The 25,009-nt window shown below is 37.8% G+C and overlaps 1 protein-coding gene across 2 annotated transcripts; it reads right to left on the bottom strand.

Annotated features, from left to right (window-relative positions):
* Window positions 1–8,026: 8,026 nt before the first annotated feature.
* Window positions 8,027–24,725, bottom strand: LOC141904915 (protein brain tumor-like). Of its 2 annotated transcripts, none has more exons than XM_074793530.1 (2): window positions 24,659–24,725; window positions 8,027–13,130 (listed from the first exon to the last, which is right to left on the bottom strand). In XM_074793530.1, the coding sequence occupies exons 1-2, from the start codon at window positions 24,696–24,698 to the stop codon at window positions 10,795–10,797; spliced, it is 2,376 nt and encodes a 791-aa protein (XP_074649631.1). In that variant the 5' UTR covers window positions 24,699–24,725; the 3' UTR covers window positions 8,027–10,794. The 2 variants fall into 2 exon arrangements, with proteins under 2 accessions (XP_074649631.1, XP_074649630.1); XM_074793529.1 differs by lacking the exon at window positions 24,659–24,725 and adding an exon at window positions 17,251–17,524.
* Window positions 24,726–25,009: the final 284 nt, after the last annotated feature.

Genomic DNA, 25,009 nt, shown 5'->3' with positions numbered 1-25,009 from the left:
CATATAAAAACACAAATTACATCAGAAACAATTTTTGACAGGCAGTACTGGAGTTCTAAGTACGACACAAATTTTGTCTTGACAAACATTTTCTGGCAAAGCTATTGACGATATGCTTTTTGACCATGCTAAATCCGCCTTAAGTCCTCTATTAGCAAATTCTTATCTGATCTTTAAATGAATGCTGTCAAATCTAAGAATGTTTCCGTAATTATTGCTGTACAAAAATCACCAAACAGCAGTTTCAACTTAACAGCAGTTTTCAGAACAAGGCACATGCATATAATGGGTTGAATTTGAAGCTATTTGAAACTTTATCCTTGTAAAAGAATAACTGAAGTTTTGATCAATTTTTTTCAATAATGATTTCGCTATTTATTGGCATTTTATCATATTATATTTTATTACCAGAATTTATTTTAAAAACCGTTCTCAAATCAAACATAGGAATTTAATAATAATAATATCAATTATCATTATGAAATAAAAACAACAAATTTTAATATATAAATACATTATATACGTTCGTAGGCTTTACCTTCAAGGCTAAGTACCCCGTGAAATTTCAGTATGGTCCAAAACATATTTATGTGATATCGGCTGTTAACAATTAAGACAAACTATCGGTAAGTAAGATCTACACAACAGGACATATTTTACTCATCAAACAATACACATTTTATATAGATATATGTAACATATACATATATATTCATATATTGAAATATAGATGTGTATAAACATCGAATACCAAACAACTTAACAAACAAAACAAACTAACCATCACCACAGAAACACACAAAACGATAAACCGAAACAATACTCTTGAACCATGCCGGCATTTTAATGCGAATGGGATTTCTGTATTTCGAGGAATATGATAGAGACAGAACCAGCGCACTTTTGTGAAAGCGATTCGAAATCTCGAATTCACATTTTTAATTTAGCAAAGCACGCTAACTTGATAATCAAGTGTTGAGATGTTCAATGAAAGAATTTTAATCATACCAGTTGAATTATGTGGAAATATCTACAGTGAAATCTCGTTATAACGAACTCGGATAAAACAATTTGAACTGAGAATTTCGTCCCAAATAACACAATTTGATGAATTTCACGCTGGTCACAACAAATTATTGGTTTTAACGAGCAGATTTTCTGGGCCCCTGATGTTCGTTGTAACGAGCTTCACGGTATTGATCAAACATCAAGGCACGTTCAGAAGGATTCATTAAACTGATGAACATAATTATTTGAAGAATGAATATATCTGGCGCCTACATCATTTAGTTGGCCAGGCAACAATATATGTATTCAGAATCTCTTTGTGCAAAGAAAACAGACTAAAGCTGACCTACATTTACTAACAATCGGCTCTTTATGGCCATTAAAAGAGCCACCTGCCCAAGTAACTTAACTCATACAGTAGATGCACGAGATAGCAATTGAATTAAAATTGGTAGATATTCAATTTTGCCTAGTACAATGATGATATTCGTGATAGGATCATCTACAAAGTTCATTTGAGTAATGCGCTTCCATGTAACTGACCAATTTGCTGATGACCTTTTCATGTATGAATGTGACGTGAATCAGCAATTTATTACGAACACCGTTTCAAAGTTCTGATCTAGATTCACTGATTACGCGACCTTTCGAATTGACATTTGAAACGAGTGTTCAAAATAACGTCCATAAATGCGTTCATTGATTCTACTTCATCAAAGCTATCTCTGGTATACTCACATTGTAGAATATGATTAACCATGATTCTCAGAAATCTCGAATGATTCAGCGTTGTTAGCTTTTTACCAGAATATGTCGTTCAGTTCACGCTTATTGAAATGAAATTCTAGTGATTTCGATGAATGGATATCTAAATGCCTTTAATATTCAAGAAATAAAGTGTTAACTCTAATCAGACTGAACACAAGAAATTATTCTACAGGGCAGTATTTGTAGTTGGTAAAAAGACAAATATTAATTAATACCCTCAACGATTTTCTTCAACAAAGATTCCATGATTTATTGCCGATTAGAGAGATTCATGCATCATAAAAGTTTGTTGGTTCATTATCATCAAAATTATGCGTTTAATAATAACATAATCATCTCAACGATTATAGTTAAATCAATTTTTATGCGCCTTAAAGACAACTGATACAGTCAATTTGGTAGACAAGAGATAAATGCAAATATAAAATGCTGACTAAACATGGGTTGGACATCGAGCACATTGGATTCCCCCCATGAAAGTTTGATAAACGCTCATCAGTGGTTTACACCTTCTATCGGCCATTATCCACCCCACCCAAAACATGTACGTATATATAGCAAAGATCGAGACAGAATCTAACAACAAATTTTCAACTGGTTTTTATTTTTTACTTTACGAGTATCAACATTCGATTAAAAATACTATGGAATGTCAGGAGAATTTATGGCACCATTTGGTCGGCAAGTGTAACAAACAACATAGTTGCCATGGCAACTGCTTCAGCATAGCAACCGACATGGCGACTATTCTGGTAAACTTCTTTACTATTTCATCTTTTTTAAAAAACAATAATGGAAACACAGAGCGATCGTCAACGAAACCATAGTCAAATTATGACTCGATATTCAAGCCAACCACTGATGAGCCAATTTCCCCTGGTCCGTATACAAAAAGTTTTTCAGTTCCTATGTGTCTTAACCTTATTCCAACCCAGGTCTTCAGCGAATTATATAAAAAAGGGTTTTACATGATGGAATTGGCGAAAAAGAAAAAATCCAGTATATATAATACCTAATGTATTCATATATTCATATACATATTGGTGAACACTTGTTTCCAGGTTTGCAAACAAGCAGAGATGCCATTTCAAAAAAAGGTTTGGTTCCTCGATGAATACAAGAATGTAATATGCATACGAGAGATACTTCCTGACAGGTAAACACCATACTCGGTACTAAATTCGTAACAAAATTCATACAATTCTCTTTTTTTATAATAACCCATGAGTTTTAAAAAACTTAACATTTAAATAGTCAAAGGATAAGATATACATACTACAAAAAAACTCATATGATATACACACATGCAGAAAAGTAAGCTATTAAAATTAGAAATAATGCATCGTGAACACTAAATATTTAATACCAAACAATAATAATATGAACTGGACAGAAAACGACTGTCGACGTCAACTTAGCAACTTTTATTTTCTTAGTGCAGAGAATTCCGACGTCTACACATCTAAAGAACATTAAAATCTTGATTGTTCTGCATCGAAGTTCCAATATACAAATTAACTTAACTACCTCAGTTGTCACAAAAACAATAAATTGATGGCGGGAGATGAATTTTCCTTCTTCGTACCGGATTTTCACAGTGATTATTATTCAACGTTTTGCTTGCATACTCGCTACTACTAACTACGCTTCGAAAAAATTGACCGTTCCTTCGTTTCAACGCACAAAATTTCATCCCAAAAACTGGACAAGAAAAGACAACTGTTTCGGTAAAAATAACCATCGATAAAACGATTTCGAATAACAAGAACTTAAAACGGAAACCCGATACAATTCAAGCGGCCCCGCGAAAAATTACCAACGAAAAAATCTAGCTCATATAAAAATGAAACTTTGTTAAAAATTGTTCAGTACAACTCCCGATAGACAGAAGGTAGGGCGATGGATGATCTTTTTAATTTTGATGACGAAAAAATAAATGCCTCTCGATCGCGATTATTACTTTCGTCAAAACCGTTTATCTTTCCGCGATAGTCGTTGACATAAAAATTCGAACATTTTCCATGTCGTTTTCGCACGTGCGAAAAAAAAGCTAATGTCATTGAGGTCTCTAAGTACATTATTGTATTTTTTCTAATATAAAATATTTAATGTTTGATACGTACGTTTATTCTCTACGCTAGAAACTACAGCAAATGTGCAGCGCCACTGATACCTTAAACAACAAACACTCACACGAGACACTAACATACAAGGCAATGTAGTACTATAAAATACTTCCGTCGTTATTAGAGATACACAATATATGAATTCAACAATGCCAAATATTGCTCCTTCTAAACATATATAATCATATCTTACGCGTGTCATTGAGATACAAAATCAACAGGAATTCTTATAAGTCTGATTACGCCTGACAAAAGCTCCTGCAATTGTAAAAGCAACGTTTTCAGTTTATCTTTTTTTTCAAACTTCAAATGACTATAAATGACGAGACGAACTCGCGTTTCCGATTGTTCGATAGTCTTAGTTTTACTTTCGACGAGATGAACCATACGCATGACGAGGCATAGAATGAAGCCATCGGTTTTCAAACTCGCGCTTATTGAGCTACAGAATGATATAATCAGTCAATACTAGTCGAAAGTTTAAAAATCTTTGGACAGTGTTAGGTTGCATATTAACAACACATAATCATCATAATATATGAATTTTATCAGTTTAACAGAGGTTATATCATATTATATATATATACATATATATGTAGGTTAATATTTTATATGTAAGGCGACAAAGGAGATCAATTCTTATCATCAACAAACCGCTAAAGTATCAAGGCCAACTATCTAATTCATGCTTACGTCGGTGTCTTTTGTCGGGCTGCGATGTATAAACACGATAATATTCTTGGAAGGAACACGGGACACGAATTACTACCCTTTCAGCGAAAACCGATACATTTCATATCAAGAACATTAGTATTCAAATGCGTGTAATGATTACAATTTTTTTAACTAGAAATATAACGAATTTGTAAACTGTACACAAATACACGCCCGGCTTACAGCGCACATTCTGCTCGATATTACAGCTATTTAAATAGGCGCATATATTATACGTAGCATGTTTTTAATGCATATTTCTTTTTTAACTGTTCCTACGACAACAGGTGACAGTCAGTGCGGTAAGTTTGCATCAGAAGTAACTACGTAGGTACAATTTACCATTTCACTAGAAGAGAGTATTATAAATGGCACAAACATGAGAAAAAGCGAGAAGAATTTTCTCACAAACATTTCAGATTAACATGAATAAATTGTACTAAGATGGGCTGAACATTCGTTTTTTAGTATGATATATCGACCTTGCTACGATAGACGTTACAATAAGGTGCTCGCTAGTGTCAGAGCGTGGCAGCTTCTGTGCTCATTTTTACTGTACATTTACTAACAAAACAACGTGTGCTCAAAATACAGAATAACATCTAAATCTAACATAAATAAAATGGTAAACAAAAAACGGAATAAATTAAATCTATTTCAAACTAGTCAGTATTCATCTTCTTCGTATTTTAAAAAATAACAGCAATAACTGAGAAACAATATCGATTTCCAGGTTCGTTAGAAGAGGCCAATAATTTTAATGTATTTCTTTTTAAAAAGCTGATAATATGATATATATTCCAGTACCTAACTAACTAATAATTAAGTCCACCACCAGAAAATATCTAATACCGTATATAATGAGAAAATGGTAATAACAAATATAATTGCTAAGTATTCTAAGGAAGATGATGTTACATTCTATAAATAAGAACCAAGGTCTGTATATGATTAGAATGTTTGTTCAATAATTAGAAAAAAAACCGCTAAGCTAATTTTTCATCAGTATAAGTCGCACAAGGGACAACAAATCAAGATTCGGCAATGGGATAAAATTCAATTCTTATTCCCCAGAACTGCAGTTCGCTTTTGACTTTCAAAAATGGCTGCCATGTGACTGACAACCCGGTACTCGTCGCCGATGATAGAAAAGACGTGTTCCCCGTTCTCAGCTTTTTTGGACAGAAGGCAACTACTGGTGGTATAACAACGGTTATGTAGAGTAGCACCTTTCTGTTGTTCGATATGAAAATGGAAGGAAGGTTCCTGTTTCACATAGAATAATAATAATTATGATATATTATACTAGAGATTAGCAGTAATCATCCATGTTCAGATATAGTTATAATGATTATTATTATTATTATTACTATTCGTTATTATTATTATAATCAGTTTCAATTGGCGTTTTTCAAAATAACCACGACGGATATTTTTGTGATACGAAGCGCAACTTTCGTTTCATTCTTAGTACAAGATTTATAGCCATCTTTTTTCCCATGCATGATTTTGATTAGTATAAACATTTCCACGATTGGAGTGCGAGTATTGCAACAAGATTTCGTATTTCAGCTATTAGTCCGATTATGATTAGTAAGCTTACGTCCAGAAAACAATTTTTGGAATGACGGCCAAAACGATATCAACCAAAAAACTTCCGAAGAGATATTAGAATCGTTGACGAATTAGCACTCGTATTCGACAATTTCTTTCGTTTTTTTTTCTTGAAATTGCGTACGTACTTCCGATTAAAAAACTCAACAATCAAGAATTATTTGCAACAATGCAGCCGGTAGAAAAATAATTCGTATACAACCCAACCCAGTTGACAATCACGTCGAAAAATGAAGAAAATAAAATTTCGAACAATCAATAATGATAAAACGTTATTTGCATGCATACAAATTACTGTACATCAATCACCGAAGATGTGATGCACATAATTGGAATCTCTCATTCTGTTTTTCGCCCCTATTAATATATGTATTTTGCTGCTGGCTGGCCTATCTGATGAATGTGCGAACAAGCATTTGACTAGAGACCATAAAAAGGTAGACACCAAGCGAAGTGAGGTCGGCATAAATATATACTGACTCCACGAAATGCGCGATGAGTGCACGCGTGACTGAAATCCTTTCAAAACAGAGACGGGCAATAAATCGCTCGAAGACTCGCAATCGTCCTATCTCTTTGACTCCCTGCTTTGATCAGACCCAATTAGTGATTTTAGGCTTTCGACGGGCACATATCTAAGGTAGTGGATCAACCGACGTACCGATAGTAGAAAATAAAAACACGATTATAGTATACAAATTTCAACAACAATCAACCATTTACATTTTTTGCCGAAACATTTCACCGCGAAGGCCCACTACAGCGGAGCACTTCCCCTACGCGAAGCTTGATCGGTTTTTTGAAAATGCCTCTTCTCATTTAAATCCACATTAAACAATGCTCTATACGTTCTAAAATAGCAGCCTTAACTACGCACAATCTACACCTATTTCAACACGGAGCATTTCACGCGATTTTTGCTAACAATTTTTTATTCGAGTTTTTTAATGTAAAATTTACAAATAATATATCAATAAGCTGAATAACGAAACACAAGGCCGTGACCTTCACCTTTAATACAGAGCACACATGCTTTTCTTTCAAATGCAAATGACTGATTCCCTAAATGTATAAAAGTTAAAAAAAATATTTCATGATGGAAGAAGGTTTTTGCTACAACATCAACATCTTTTTTTGCATGTCATTATATACAAATGAGCAATCGGTAGAAATTATCAATAACAGAAAAATAGTCAACTTAGATTATCTTTTATTCAGTTTAAAAATGCTATAGGAAACTTCTTTTTTTTTTTGTGTAATTTTTTTCTCGATATTTTTTATTGAAGTAATGTTACGTATAAAACCCCACGTTAATTCGTATGAAGACCTCGGCGACAAAAAATGCACACAACGTTTTATATTCATATTCGATCTACAGTTATTATTATTTGCGCACTCTATATTTTCGTATTTTTCCCCCACAAATTTTCCCCAAAGATCACGCGCCCATTGGCGAATGCTAGAGACGATGATGGAGGGCGCAATTCAAATATGAAATCCACACTCGGTATGAAAAACATTCTCATGAAAATATATAGGTTTATATTCATTAATAGATAATCAATTCGGTTATACATACACATAATATAACACGATCAATATTATCCGCAACAAACGCACATTTCCTTTATGATTAATTCTTTTAAGCAATACTTCATCATCTTTAAGTCATCAGTTTTAACATTTTAATCTAAAACGTCCTTTCATCATCTAATCCTTTGGAATGCAGAGTATATAATAATAATAATAATAATTATAATAATAATAATAATAAGATAGAGATTAATACGACTAACAAACGAACTACTAATCAACTCAAAAATCAATTGGTTTCTATCAATTCAACTAATTCCACTAACAAAAATGTCTCCTTATTTGATGATGATATTTGGCATGCATCTTTCGTATATGTATATATATCGTGTTTTATTATCTTTTGTAGACTATCCTAAAATAATTTATATATGAAGCGGTAACAACAGAAACGATTTTCATACATTACAACATCGAATAAGTTCACAACAACACAACATCGAATTTCATTTATAGAAAAAAAAAACATGTCACACAATTCATACGTATTTTGAGACAAAAATATTCTTTCGATTGTTCCGGGTTTTTTTTTTGTACAATTTTTTCACTCGAGTGTGCAAACGTAATTTCGCGACCGTTTCGAAAACATTGACGACGGCGGCTTTCGAAAATGACGCCTCTATACATTTCGCCGCGCTACGATTCTAATTTTTTTGTGGTGTCTTAAGCGCAACGGAAAAATCGATATATATATATATATATAAGTATATATTCGCGATGGAACGCAGCGTTCAATCGCGCTAACGACAGTAGTTAATACAACAAAAAGAGATAAAAATGTCCGATGTCATCGTCGTTGACGCTCGACTGCCACGGCAGGCGACGGCACGACGTGCAAAATATACAAACTATTCAGTCAGTGTGCGTTTCATGATGAAGAAAAATAAAATTTAAAACAAAAAGCAGCGTGTTTTCCCATACACATATTTAAACCCAGCAGTTGGAACGAAAGTAACAAACATGACAGGTTTACTGTCGTCGTTCGGCCGTTATTCCAGCCTTATTCAGCCCACAAATACCAGTTCATCAAATACGCGCCGTATCAGATATGTATCAATGTGTTTAATACTTCGGGTTCAACTTTCAATGACGCGAAATTTCACGAACTCAAAAAAAATTTCAAATTCTTTGTTACATCAGCTCTTTCTCATTCGTAATAGAAAAAAAATTTGTTTTTGATCAGTTGAGTTTCTACCTATCTAAACCTAGCAGTCGATGTTCGATTGGTTAAAATTTATCAAGCAGACGCTGACCGGTTCTTTATTCAACAATGATTTCGCAAAGGCCCGAACGTACGTTAAAACGAGACAGCAAACCCATACGTATATACGCGATATAAATACCTTCACCAGCGTGACCAACAATGCCCAAAAGATGGCATCATTCAAAAATACCATCCTATTATCCTACGATTCAACGTCGCTGCGTGATTCAACACAGCAGTGACTACCTAATTGAGCAGCGTTACTAAAACCCGAACGCGTTCACACTCCACACAAGCACGACATTCGAAATATCTAAGCCACGAGACTGTTGAGAATTGGGCGCGATTTAGTTGACGAAAATCAGGCATGTTTTCTCTAGTCCATTAGCTCATGAGGCGAACTAGTTCCAGATAAATCACCAGCAAGCTGCGATATGTCTGCGGCTTGTGGCGAAGAATGAACGCGCAAGGGTCGTTCATTTTTAGACTATAACTATACAATACGAATACCTCTCTCTCTCTCTCTCTCTGTCTCTAACAACCACTGGCAGCATAGAATAATATTAATATTAATAATAATAATAATGATAAAGAAATTTGACAGGGTTTAACAGATAATTATACATACAAAAAGGAAACAAGATTCACATGATTTTAAAATATATATTACAACACTTTACAATCGATAGTACGACTTGCCGTTTACTGTAGCGGCTTCATCCGGGCTGACAAATCGCTCTAATTAGCAAAAATACAACAAAGCTCTGATCAAATGCGAATAGAGAAATGAAAACTCATCTTTCCGTTGTGAAACCGGATATCCGAGAAGCTGCAAAATTCGTCGTCTTTCGTCGTCATCGTTAAATAATCGACGGTAATACTGTTTTGCACTTTTTGTTCGAGAGATCGTAAATTGTGTTTTTTTTTCATTCTTTTTTTTTTCGGCAAGTTAAAGCGATTGCGAGTTTTTACTGAGCGCATGTATTTTTCACGACGTCGTTGTTCATATTCCGTACGTATATGTGGGCGAGTCCGCGCCACCGTCGACTGTCTTTAAGAGCAAGGTCGCGCAGATCCGTCGTTCTACGGCTCAAGGCAAATACATACGATTATTCTACATACTATTTCTACTGCTTGAAAAACGGCCAACACAAAAATGTCCAACAGTCAGGCGGCGCACTCGCATTTTGTACACACACTAACTGTTAATTAATGTATTATTAGTATTATCATTAATCAATATGTAGGAATGCTCAAATACATAGTGGGTCACATTGCATCATCATCATCATCATCATCATCATCATCATCATCATCATCATTGTCAATTTCATATAAATGCTTATACCACAAAAAAACCAACAGCAACAAGTAAAAAGTGGAATCAAAATTCTCGTCTAATTATTGGAGCGCGTGCATCACCGCGATTAACTCACGCGATCGCGGTTCATGCAGGCGTGTACGTACGTGTAAAAAATAACAATTCATCATCGAAAACGAATTCGGCACCATTGTTTGTAAGTGAAATAGTCGGTCGTAAAAATCGCACCAGAACACAGCAGTTGTCATCGGTTTAAAGTTCGCGCAGTAGTCGCCCGACGGATCGAGAGCCGCTCGAGCCGCGGTATATCGATCGTCTGCATTAACACGCATGATTTCTAGCCATAAATAGTTTTTCTTTTTAGTAAGTAACGTCTAGTGACATGGAAGATTTGACTACTACGGTTATCGTATAACGACTCTGGCTGCTGGCTTTCAACGTGTATTCTACAGACCGAGACTCGGTATCTGAAGGTAACGATAGATGTAAAGACGATAGTCCTTGCTCGCGAGAACGATACTGCCGTCGTCCATCAGCGAAACGTCGAAGCATTGCGCGTGTTTGACTTTGCTCTCGAGCGCATTCACCAGCTGGCCGTCCTGCGTGAATATCGTCAGGTTGAAGTTGTTGTGATTGTCGGCGATGAGAATTTCGCCGGCGTTGTTGATGCCGACCCCGATCGGGTAGTTAGTGATTCCCTCTCCGCCGATCTGACGTAGGAACACGCCTTGGTAACTGAACACTTTCACGCAGTGCGCGCGGTTGTCGCTGATGAAGATTTCTTCCTTGTCGTTGACGACGACGCCATTCGGGAACTCGAGATGTTTCGAGCAGCCGAACTTCTGCAAAACGTTGCCCATCTGGTCGAAGATTATCACGCGCATGACCTTGCATTCGACGATGATAATGTGGCCTTTGTTGTCGACAGTTACGCCGCGCGGATGTTGAAGCACGCTGGCGCCGAACTTACGTACGAACTGACCATACTGATTATAGATCTGTATCTGGTGTGTCGGACTGCGTTCGGTAACGATGATGTCACCGGATGTCTTGACGACTGCGACGCGATTCGGATACAACAATTGGCCGTCGCGTTTTCCGCATTCGCCGAACTGGAACTTGAAACGGCCTTCCTTGTCGAAGATTTGAATGCGATGATTATTGGTGTCGGCGACTATGATGTCGTTTTGAGCGTTAACTGCGACCCCACTCGGCTCGGTGAACTGACCGTCCATGACGCCAAATTCACCGAACTTGCAATGATAGATCATCTTCTGCCTTTTGATTTGAGATTTTGGTGGGTAGATACTGGCAGTAAGCAGCTTGTTGGTCAGGTCGATAACGCTATCGTTATGCGGGAATATGTCGCTGTGGTGATGGTGTTGACCGAGGACATCGAGAGTACCGCTTGACCATTTCTCATACGGGTTTATGTTCGCGTCGAGGGTCGATCCGAAGTTGACCAGGCTGTTCGTGTTGTACTGCTTGTTAAGTACGGGCGAGAAATCGACGTTGAACGGAGTTCCGTTGGTTTGCGGTAACGATGGTCGGATAGACATGGTCGTCTTCTGCGTCAGCCCGTTTGGACGAGCGATAGGCTGAGGTTTCGTTTGCACGTTGTCGGGGCTCTGTCGCACGTAACCGAACGTGTTTCGTACGCCGACCTGGATCGCTTGGAAATTCGAAACGAACTCCAAGTCGAACGCGTTCTGCAGATTGGATTCAGGCACGTAGTTGAGAATACTCTGAATCTTAGCGTCGATCATCTTCTTGAACATCAGAATCTCGGTGCTGTTGGCGTGTTTGACAAGCTTGTCGATGAACTCGCAGCCCTGATACAGCTTCTCGATGCCGTCCTGCATCTTCTGCACCATACCGTTGACGAGCACCTGCTTCGCGTTGTACGCTCCTTCCAATTCTTTGATTGACTCTTGTCTTCTCTCATCAAGCATTGTGCGATAGAAATTGTACGTTTCGTTAATCTCATTCTGAGCTTTGGTATATACGATTTGCAGCCGATTCGCCGAGTGTTCGAGGTTCTTCGCCGACGTTCTCAGCTCGTTCGCTTTGGCCTTCGACTCGTCCATCAATTGTTGTAACATTTCGATTTGCTTTTGACTCACCTCATTAATGAAGCTGTATTCGTGACCTTTACCGTGTTCCATGACGGTACACTCCTTGCATATCGGCATGTTGCAAGTGCGGCAGAAGTATATCAAATATTCGGCGCGGTGCTTGGCGCAATTCATCGGCTTCTCCAGTTTCATTTCGTCTTTACCGTTGTGCATGTCGCTGAGCATCATCACTCGGTGGCCTTCGAAACAATGCATGAACTGATGCGCCATCACGCAGTTCGGGCATAAGAAATTTGCGCAGTCAAAACACCGAGCTACGGCGTTCGTCTCCTTACTTTTGCAACCGGTGCAATTCAAAGCCGACGTATCGACTATGGTAGATTCGAGGATATTGCTGATCGCAAAATCGGGCATCAACCCACTAATACCTTGCGGTGGAAGTGGCGTGTCCTGGTGACACTCGGGGCAGCTTAACTTCTCAGCCGTATCTTGAATCTTTTCCAGACATGGTTGACAAAACGTGTGGAAGCAGCTGAGTACTTTCGGAATCGTAAATGTGTCGTTGCACAGTGTACATTTGACGTTGAGAGGAGGAGGCTCGAGTTCGCTGTCGGATGAATTCGAAGTCGATGTTACCGTCTCACTCTGAGATGGTGTCGGCGAAGCCATACTGATTCGGTCGCTTTCGCACAAATCGGAAATTGCACCTGAAAAATACGAAACAAAAACACGACATTAGCGACGACAACCTAACCGCAAAGTCGATTATCTTCACTCGATATGACTACCTCGAGAGTCAACTCGACTATGTCTACAAATAATGAACAAGAGCAGTAATCAGCATGAATCTCAATGAGCACAATGAATTTTGGGTCTGAGCTAAATATGCCTGTTGGCTACTATTCTCCCTGGTTTCATTCACTAGTCAGACAATAGAAATTCGAAACTACGGATTTTTATCTATTTTTCGAAAAAGACAAAGCCCATTGTGCATTGTCTCAGATAACCAAAAATAGCGGCACGAAAATACCAGACAACAAACATCACATGCTTTATCAATTTAATGGAATAATCTCAATCAATAATTCCCATTCAAAAGGTGAAGCAACCTTGAAGACAAATCAGTTCAATTGATAAAGGAAAATCGATTAAGTCTCTGATGAATTCCCAGAAATCAAATGCCACAGTTGACTTCCAAGAAACTCCATTGTCCAGCTGTGGTGCCACAATAACACCAGATTGCAATAACACTATAAACATTAATCATACCTATTACATAACACCTTTCATAACATCGATAAACAAAGGATCTAAATTATACCTAACAGAGCCAAACCATGGGCCTCGTGATGGAGAAAACTTCTCTAAGAAATATCAATAGTTCATAATACCTTAATAGCGATGTCAGCGCCGAGCGAATAGCCATTTAAAATATCTATCAAAATAACAATCCGAAAATGTTTGTCAATGTACGTGTAGGTTAATAGGAGACCTCGCCCATTCCACGAGCCAGGATAAATGTTCACAGCCAGACAGTGCTAATCTATACTCATCACAATACTCTCATCGAATACAGATTTTATTATGTACCGACGTCTGCCACAAGAGGTCAGCACTGCCGGTGTAGCGAGCACGCGTGTCTGTGTGTGTAACTGAATCAGACACTGGCGGGCGTGAATCAGTCCCCGGCTGAGACAACGTCTGCTGAAACGATGTCCATTGTCACCGCGACGACGACGACGACGACGATGATTAATGCCGTCAGACTCGAATCCCGGCGCACCGAGCAGCGAATAACCGACACACAAACGCAAACACAAAGGTAGAAAAGATTACAAGAGTCATCATCGTTGGTCACTATCGATCAAGCGGTTTCTTTCCGTTGCTAAGGTGACTCGATGAGATCGGCCACCGCTGCTGCCGCTAACCAATTTCTATAATGATTAATTCGCCACATCGTGAATCATCAAATTTTCAATCGACGGAAAATAAAAAGTAGCTGCATGTGTCATCGTCGACGACGTTCGTTCGAACTCAGTGGCAGCAGACAAAGACCAGGGGCGGATTTTCAAGAAATTCTCCATGCCGAGAAATCATCGAAAAGTCATCGCACGAAATTGAAATAAATCGAACCCCGCTTATCATTGAGTATAATATGAACAAGTTTCCACAATCTGAAGATTATTTCATTTTTTCGAATGCTTTATGCATATTCTGCTGTTCAATTTGCAAGATACTACATTAAGTTAGGTTATATAACACGATTAAATAATAGACCCCTTGATCAGTCGCTTGCTGGCTCAGGCTGGATGCAAATTTGTTAACACAAACTGCAACTTAAATTTCCAATAATTGATTTTTGATTTAATTTTAGAAAAAAAAACAACCTTGAATTGCACTTATCGTCAAACTTAACTGATTTCAAAATGAAACCCTGTTTCATTCCAGTAGGTGTGCTGGGTAAGGGACAAAACTATTATATTGTAGGATGTTTATGAAGGGACTACGGGAAGATAAACTAAAAGATGTACAGAAGGCACCGGATATAACAATAACTCAGGAGAAGCTCGTCATTAGAGAGTTCATCGACGGACAATAACCACGCTGTTCATTGTTTTACAAATGAGATTGTCACATGGTCTATTCCCGAACTGAACAATGTGACAAATATTGACGCTGAAGAGACCTCACCGCACCACGTGCTGCTGCTGCTGCTTCTCTTTGTGCTGACAGAACCTTGGATGCAGGGGGCACACACGCGAATCAGAGAAATTGCGAGCAATATGACGTCGCAGATTTTTGCACACGCCGGACGGAATCATTGAATCAATAACAAAATGCTCCTCGTGGCCTTTTCACCTCGTTTTAGTTCGCGTAAACAAACTATGTAAGGACAGAGAGAACGATAATATAATAAATTACACCTAAACATGGTCAACCAGTCTTTTGACTCGAAATCATTCTCTCTAAACATCCTATCCGAAACTCGGACTGCGGTTACCTCAAACCGATCCCAGTTTGTCGGAGTTAGGTGAGGTTTTCTTTATAAACATTCAATCACTAAATGGCTTCTATTTTTATAGCTGCACCATTGACATGTATTTCTATCGAACCTGGTAATTGTATTTTCTGATTACCATTCCTCTATATCCGCAAGGATCTTCTGAACTCAGAATAAGGAGCGCACACTATTGAATCCCGAGGCTGCATTTTGAAGTTTTAATATGGCCACATCGGTTTGACTTGCTTTGCCATGACGTTTCCCTGACATACATGTTGATATCCCTCAGTTAATCTGCTAAGATACCAATCAATAAACAGTGAAAAATGTTACATAGACAGAAACTATTTGATCTAACGTACGATCTAGCCTATCTAACTATCTCAGCAAAATTCCCTGACTATTTTCAACCTTTTTTAAAAGAAAATTTCATAATTTTTCCCTGATTTCCAGGTACGTGGCCACCCGAGACATTTTTCATCTGGGTGATCAGATAAACGCGCGCACACGCACGCGGATACTGAAAATTAACACCGGCTTAAAGGCCGTTTCCAGGAACGCACCAAGCGAAATACATATCCAACTTTCACCACTGTTGAAAATAATTCTAAGAAAAAAATGTCCCGGCAATAATAACAAGCACCGCGTACGTATAATATTCGAGCCCTGCACCGGGGTTAATAGAAAGATAATGCTTTACATCCTGGTAGGCTAGAATAGAAGGCCAGAAATCAGGGTAAACTAGATCACAATAATATCCGCTATAATACGAGAGAAACAACTCAATAGCGAGTTATTGGCATAATGAGAATAATTCATCTAATAGCGAAAGAGTTCTCGATACTCCAGCTGATTTCAGAGGAAATACATCCCACTTCCACCCACAAAATATATATATATATATATATATATATATATATATATATATATATATATATATATATAATCGAATATACTATAAGTCACAGGTGGCTGTTATTTCCATGTCATAAAAGTATTATTAAAATCCCTGAGTCATCAATTCCGCACTATGAACAAAGATCTGAACAGGGATCACCGAGGGTCTCCGTGTGCCAGTACACGTATAACGGGCGGGCGTCACAGATTGCGACATCGTGAATTAAAATTTCAAATCATACGACACAACGCCCGCACACATTTCATAAGCCTGAATTAAACGATTATCATAAACCATTTTCCATTACCGCCAATAAGCTACGAACGATGGAAAAAAGGGCGCTGGCAGTTTTAACGCGCGGATGAAATTCCTCATTGATGTGGTTCTACTATTCCAAAGCCTGATTATATCATCATCCGTTTTATCCGTAAAAACATTCGCTAATTTGTGTGAATACAAATTGCCTGCCTAAAAAAACTCAGGACCACACTATGCTACGAGATTTAAACACTTGAAACGAAATGAATTCAGCTCTTATATAGAGTCATAAACAAACCCCAGTTTCACAGGTCCGAGTATGAGTAGTATTTGATTGAATCGCGGAGAGATTTGAATCATCGGAAATTGAATAACTTTCTTACTCAAAAGACTTGAATCTAAACTGCAGATCCCTATCTAGTACTACAATATTAAGAATAGGACCTAGGCCTATAACAATCGAATGAACTATGATCATTATTAAGGTTATTATTAGTTAAACTTCTCAATTATTCACAGGCCGACATATCACCTAGACCCGACATTACATGTATCCATGACAACTTCCGAGATGAGAAGCAAAATAACGGCGTGTCCTTAGCTATTAACATGTATACGATAGTAAGTGACCATCGCTGACTTTTACATATTAAGTTACTGAACAACGTACCTTCATAAATGCCAACCGGTAGAAGTCCAAGATCAAGTTTCATTTCTTTACCACGACAACAGTCAGAAGGAATGATATAACCGCTGAGACCGGGAGGTAGAATCTTTCACTAACTCGAGAAAATATCGTTCACCAATAAATAACAGTTCTGTCCGTGTATATAGATATATATCTCTTTCTATATATATAACTTAATAAATAATAACTTATTCAAAACAAAATAAAATAGTTAACAATAACAGCCGTATATACTAGTAGTGTCCATGATCACGTTGATAATAAAGAATGTCATCCACGCAGTTCTAGTGCGCGTATATATAAGCAACAGTTAGTCAGACTATGCGTAATCATCTAGCTATTATAGTCTCGTATGTGTCAGCAGTTTACTGAAAGCCACGTCTGGCAGCGCCACTGCTGTTCACTCGAGTATTACTAGTTTTAGATGGCTGGCGAGGTGGCAGCACATTCAATAGAAAATCAATAAGAGATATATGTTTAGTTACTCTGCAGCAGACGGACTGAAACTCAAACGCCGTCCCGTTAACCAACTGGTCAAAACTTCAAAAGTTATTCATCGATTAATTCCCCAACCAGACAGACGGACTGACGTTCAACCAATTGATTATGAATACAATAATATCAAATATGCAATTTCAAATATTAATGGCTCGGCTTACTTCCAATCCCGACTGACAGACTGTCGTCGAGTCGCGCCAACGTTAATGACTTTCGTTAAAAATTGTGCTCTATTTATACCTGCACATTACACACGAGACCCAACAACCTAAAAATAAACCCTCACTCAGGCAATTAGTGGAATTTTTATACAGGCGAAAAAAAAAAATTTCCAATCCAATGGCTTAGTTTAGAAATCCACTACAAAAACCACTCTAGGTGTTTTTTTTTAATTATTAAATTGGATATTTTTATTCGAATTTTTGTCTATAGCTCTTTAACTTCCGCTATAGCTCTTTAACTTCCGCTATGCACAGATATCATTATCCTATGATAAATGCTAAAAATTTTCCGACATAAAATTAGTCTATTCATCAGAACCCATTGAAACTGAATAATATTCACAAGAATTATACATTTATCCAGAATGAATTGATCTGTTTAGAACAAATAATTATTACTACAGGTGTTACCAAAGCATCACAAAATTCAAACTCATTCAAACTTGCTTAATAAATCATCAGTGACATTGTTGACATATCTATCAAAGCTGTTACTATGATGTGACATCAAACAAGAAGTCAGGGAATCGTTTTATCAACTCAACAGATTCAATCACCTGCGCAGTTCAAAAGTGCCATCGATCTACCCAGAGATTGAACATAAAGTACAGTTAGGCTACATTACAAAAATGTTTATCGATTCAAAATTCATTAGCAAAACTCATAGGCCTAAACCACGATAAAAAATAAGAGGTGTGTGCATTGATATCAGACATGGCAGTATCTTCGAACCCACTGAGCGGCGTTGAGCTCCAACAGTTGAAACTGGAATATATCCTTATTTTCTCTGTCAGTTATTGATTTGGATCCTCATTTTTATCAGTCAGTGCTAATAGCCCGGTTTATCTGCAGCTCATACAAATGGGCATTAAAAAGAGTTTGTTCGATTTCTTAAAGACTTTTAGATAATATAATATCAATATCAAACCAGAGGCACTGATCTACATGTGGCAGCAAAAAAAGAAAGGTCAAGGCAATACAGGACTCGGGGAAAGAAGCCCTTAGATAAACATGAAGTGGATCGCACATATCATAACAGGTTCAACGCGAGTTCACAAAATTGATTCCAGGGCTATGAAAAAATGAAAACAAACATAAGTGGCTGCCTGTGTTATATCAATGTACATATAACAAACCAGGTTCATAGCTCTGACAATTAAATCAATTATCAAGTTCAGACTGGTTAAATCAAACAGTAATCTGACAGTTCAACTAACAAAGATCTTACGGTTTCAAGGTTTTTCTGCGTTTTCATAATTTCCTACAGGTTTGCAATACCACTGGGATTAAGATCATCTGAGTCAAATTCGAGAATGAATGAAAACTTAAACGGACCAAAAATCATCAGATACATGTATACATTCAAACTGTACATGAATCAATGTTAGCTTTTAATATAAGTCGACTAATTGGAACACACCATAATACAACGCATCAGTCTGAAACAAGGCGAACTATTATTAATTATAGGTTCAACTTTCCACAGATTTTCGTCACATGAATGTTATTGTTATTATTATAATAATTATTATCACAGGGTTCATTTACCGGATATTCCATAATGAATATTTCAAAGGTAATTTATTGATAACCAGACGCTGCCTTTACTGAGAAAACAAGCAACTGATTGTTTCAAAGTCTATGCACTATATATAGTAGTTCACATAGGACTCATACAAACACCCTGAAACGCAAGCAAAACAAAGTGTGAATAAAAGCTTCCCCACCAGTGAAAATTATGAACCTTGTGAAGGGTTCATACATAGTCTGCATAATAACAATTGAAATCTCAATATTAACAACAATATTTTCAGTAGAATTCAGTTTTGAATGTGATTCTAAAAAGGCTGATGTTGATATTCTATATTTGAACGCCGAACAGCTTCTAGTCAAATTACAAACTCACATCATGCATGAAGACATCTAGTTCCAACAACAGATACATCAGTACATCGCGATATACTAGTGCGAATTTGATGAAACGAACGGTTTACTGATACATAGTGATAATTAACAACTTTATAGGGAATCTAAGAGGTTTAATTATATAACACATTGAATCCGCAGGCAGGCTTCTTCATTAAACCACACCTTCATCCATTAGTAAAGACCATCATATATGATAGCAATTGACATATATGTTACAAGCACTCTAGCATTTTAGAGCCTCTTCAGGCGTTTTCCTTTTGTCAACGCCATGGATGGAGAGAAATCATTATGGAGAAGGAATGATAAGCTTTTCTTTCCAACACCAAACAAATCTTTTCAACTCGCAAACTAGCAGTTGACCAATATGCCATGTATACTCAAGGGTTCGTCAAAATCCAGAGGTTTCAGCCAGTTTTCTGTTCGTCGCCCCCTTGATGCTGAGAATAAGGCTATCGAACCTGTTGTGAGAATAAGGCTAAATCATGACGGGAAAGAATGGTAAGCTTTTCACTTCAACTTCCTGTAAACACCCGCAGTGTTCAGAAATTTAGGAGACCAAGGTTTTATCAAGAAACCCGAGTGTGACTACGGCGAACTCTCCAGGAACATGCTGTGTGTTTTTCACCTGCTCGATGACAAAAAAGTAGAGCAAACAGAGGAAGACTCACTGAGTGACTCACTCGTACACACGGCTGCAACCAGAGAAAGACTTGGCAGACATCCAGAAAGTTGTTTACATCGTGAGCTGCTGCTGCTGCTGCTGCAATGGAGACAGCTCGGAGAGAGATGGAGAGCAAGGGGCAGGATGACTCACAGTCTCCGAAGAGAGGAGAGATTTGCATCCAGATCCAGACAAGCCGCTCGCAAAAATGAGCCAACTGAAAAAACCTGTGAATTATTCATGCACAGATAGAAATCTGAGGACGACCGATGATGGCTGGCGATGTTAATCACTGACGAATTTCCTTTGTGCCTCAGGAGCGTGCGGGTCCTTTGTCTGTCAATGATTACACAGCATAGCACAGAAAATTGTAATCTGTAGTTCACTATGTGGAAACTATCAAGTCTGCAGAACAATGGATAACAAAATCCCCATTTAAAACAAAAAGATCAGTCATATTTCTTTGTTTACGGATTCCGTTCCAAAACTCACTCGAAATCGCGGTGAATTGTTAATCATCAATGGCATGACCACGTAACAAACTATGACGAAAAAACGAATTATGAGAGCACCTGAAAATCTAGACACCGTCTGGCGAGGAGCCAAGGTGATTTTTAACTGCAGTAATAATGCATGATTCAGCTTCTTGAACGGAGAGAACAAATAAATGAATCCACAACACATCACAGCATTCACTGAGTAATACCTATTGAATTATCAGTTCAAATTTGATCGTGGAAAATTTTTGAGCTCTGTGACCAGAGCTGACGAACTAGGCTAGGTCTAAATCATCTGTCATGAGTTACCCCTTTCAGAACAGTGACTGTTATCCCCATTAAACCCCCTAACACGTGCCCAACATGTGCCCTTGGCCTGATTTTTATTAAGACTTGCTAATGTATATACCCTTGACATAGCAAGCATTACATAAACAATCGCAATATAGACAGATGGTCTGTCAGGTCAAAAATCATGTCGCTTAAGCGCAACCCTGAAAACCTAATCAATATAGGCCTAATAACATTACATGAAATTAAAAAACTTTTCAAGGACAGACACACTTATGCGAACTGCCATCATGTGCCTGTAAAAAAACAAGATGCATTTGTTGGCAAATAGAGACTTTAATCAAATACATCCTTTATCAGTCGATGAGCCAAAACCTCACTTCTCAGGAAAGACAGGCCTGGTGTGCACTTAAATGTCAACCTCACTTCACCCGAGAGCACTCAACCGTGATCATTGTACGAAACGGGTTTCATTGTCGTCTCAGGAAAACACAGTGTTCGGATGAACTTTCTGTCAACTGCTGACAATGAAAACAGAGCAGAGGACGAGTTACAGTGCGGCACTACAGCGACGACGTCAACAGTCTGTGGAAAAATGATTACTCACAGAAGGTACTTTTAAGATCGGGTTAACAGCACTTTGATCTGTTGTTTACATCTAACTCTCGAAGCAAACATATTGAAATCATTGAACCGTAGATCGGGTCGGACCTTCAGAATCTAAACCGTACGGCCCGAAATGAAAATAGGAAACCTCTCCGTGCGTGCAGACATTCGGTTGAAATATAGCAAGAAGCACTTAAAAGTTTTCTTCCCAACAAGGAAACGCAGAGGAAAGTTAACACTTTTAAGACTTTTGGCGCTTGAATAGAAACTCGTATCGACTTACTAGTACAAAAAATATAAACTACGCAAAATATTTTTTAAATCTTAAATTTTCCCTGCATAAGAATCAAAGTGCGGAGATGATGAGATCAACAGAATCAGTACTGACCTGGAGTTGATGTTCATTGCCAAAAAAAATCTCTTATGGACCTGTACAAGTTAAATCGACATCCTTCAAGGCAAAACTCAAAGTCCCGACCATGGAAGTTCAATATTCCGAGTAGTAACTACACAACTGCGCTACAGATATTTTTGAGTTCAGAGGGCTGCAGACAAACCATGCAGCATCTGTCATACTGTAATTGCTAGCACTAGCTGATGACTCACGGCATGTGCAGCGATGAAAAAAAAAACATCTCCGTCAGTCATCGATGTCTGGCCCAAACGAGCGCTAGAGATCTTTTATTTAGAAATCGAGGTATTGACCCTTGTCAAACACAACGGCCAACTAGATCATGCTCTGGCCCAAAATTGTTATAAAGGCTTTCTTTACATAATCCTAGCTGCAAAATTGAATTTAGGGACACTACTTGTCATTCTTCAAGAACACGACCTGGAGGAAATTTATGACCCCCTCATCACCTTTGTCTACAGATCTGGACCGGTTATTTTTTACTTAGAAATGTTTAAGCGAAGTCCCCGTTTTTCAGAAAGCACGTTTCCCAACAAACGATGACATCTAGGTAAACGTTCCCGCAGCTGAAAAGGTAGATAACGAATCAATAGGACGACAACATCCGCACTCAACACGCAGACACACAAAACCAATACCACGTGTGTGCTTATGTCAGCATGTGCTGAATTTTCACTACGCAATAGAAGAACTAATGTCGAAATGCTTTAAAATAAGGCTTGAGAACATCAGAGAGTTTCGGAATGAAATCTAACAATTAACAATAATCCTATTGAAAGTAAATAAATAACCGAGTGGTAACTAACCCCAAAGTAACGTTAATTTCATTATTAGAATATCAGCTAGTCAATGTATGTTCCTTGAAAAGCGTTAGTGTTTTGGTGTTACGGATGAGTAAACCATGACTTTCCTGATCACTTATGAGCCACTTCGACCCTGTTCCAGGGAGGTGAAATGTGTTTACAACGCTATACAACACAAAAGGCTTGTGGATTGTGAATCATTTTCGAGGCCGGTGATATCACTAAGCCGAATTTCAAGAAATAGACAACGATCTAAAATACTCATTTCTCTGATACAACCTTAAAAATCTGCACAAATAGCCCCACACTGAGCAACCAGTTTTCACAACAACTTTGGGGACATCCAGGAAGCACTTCTAAAACCCCCACGTTCCCCCCCCCCCGGAGGCTTTTAATGTTAAGCACTATAAGTGCTTCTTAGCAGATAGATAATAATGCGTTACGTAAAGGTTTACTGCTATTAATCTGTATCACATAACCCAAAATTTAAAAATCCTTTTTTTCTATCCAGAATTATGATCACTAAAACTGAAATCTTAAAATCAAAAAGGCTCATTCATCTCTAGGACGGCGGTCATTAAACCCTGAAATCTTTTAATCAATTTTTTCTCCTAGACCAGGATGGTAATTATAAAGCTTGAAACAATTGAAAGTATTTACATTTTAGTTACACCAAGCAAACAACAATGCAAATATATATGACAACCTAGACAGGTGCGGCTTTGTTTACTACTAAATACCCAGTCACCTCCAAGCAAACAAGTCGGTTAATACAAGTATTCCAGTCAACTGCTTGTGTTTTTATTTGCAAATACACTCAATGTAATACAAATATAAAACTAATTACTGTTTTGTTAACAATGTCACACGAAACAAAAAGAACGAAACCCTTTAGCCCCTGGAGCAATGCACGTACTTATTGAAAAAGGGGAAGCTTAAATAAAATTGCAGGCGGATCCACAGAGGACCTACCGAACCTAAAACCGCATTAGAATTAACCCTGCCTGGATATGAATTTGCTGTTAAAAAGATGATGGTTCAGCAAGCAGATATAATTTGTTATCACATTCAATCCAGTGGCAATACATGCGGTCCTCCTTATTACCGAGATGACGCATTTTACCGAAATGACATGAAATATAGCATATTTGCCACCATTTTTCTCAATCAACAACACATCATCAAAAATATCATTTCAAAAACTCGCTGCCAGAGTTGTCAAAATATCTGTCATTTAGTCTAGGAGAAAACAGCAAGCCGGCTGTAGGTAGGGCTATTCGCTGTAGTCTGAGTATGCCGAGAAGTGATGGCGGCCGCGCGGCGTGCGTGCAGTTTAAAAACGCCGCCGGTCTTTGTTCAGAAAATCACTTCTCACAGTAAATCAGAGAATTATCGCCGGAAAACATCGGCAAATCAAGAATCACAAGAATACGATTAACAAATTTGTCGAATTATTTAGGTGTATTACTTACTGATAAAAGCGAAATTCGGAGTTTCAACTAGGGAAGACATCGTCGAATTTGGAGAGATCTATACCGCCATCTTTTATATTGAAAATATTATCCTAACAAAAGGTTACCGCCTCGTCGAATGTGCGCTCAACGTCCAATAAGGTTTACAATGACATATACGCCAGCGCCACCTGGCAATAATTGATTACACTACTTTGATTGACAGACAATTAACCAAGGCTAGCGTGGTGACGTAAAAATCCCAAGCTATATTGACCAATTTGTCTTTCTTTATCTCGAATCTTCGGAAAATATTTTTTCTATATATAATTTTCGAATTGTTTTTTAGAAGCACGAATTGTTTGGTCTTGC

The sequence above is a fragment of the Tubulanus polymorphus genome, chromosome 5 (assembly GCF_964204645.1).
Source record: "Tubulanus polymorphus chromosome 5, tnTubPoly1.2, whole genome shotgun sequence".
Classification (NCBI taxonomy): domain Eukaryota; kingdom Metazoa; phylum Nemertea; class Palaeonemertea; order Tubulaniformes; family Tubulanidae; genus Tubulanus; species Tubulanus polymorphus.
The sequence above is the reverse complement of the archived record's forward strand: the minus strand, read 5'-3'. Positions and strand labels throughout refer to the sequence as shown.

Bases quoted from the DNA above. Each gene is read 5' to 3' on its own strand.
- LOC141904915 (XM_074793529.1), bottom strand. From the start codon at position 17,293: ATGAAACTTGATCTTGGACTTCTACCGGTTGGCATTTATGAAG. The intron at 13,131-17,250 runs GTACGTTGTTCA...CGTATTTTTCAG, and splicing joins ACCGGTTGGCATTTATGAAG to GTGCAATTTCCGATTTGTGC.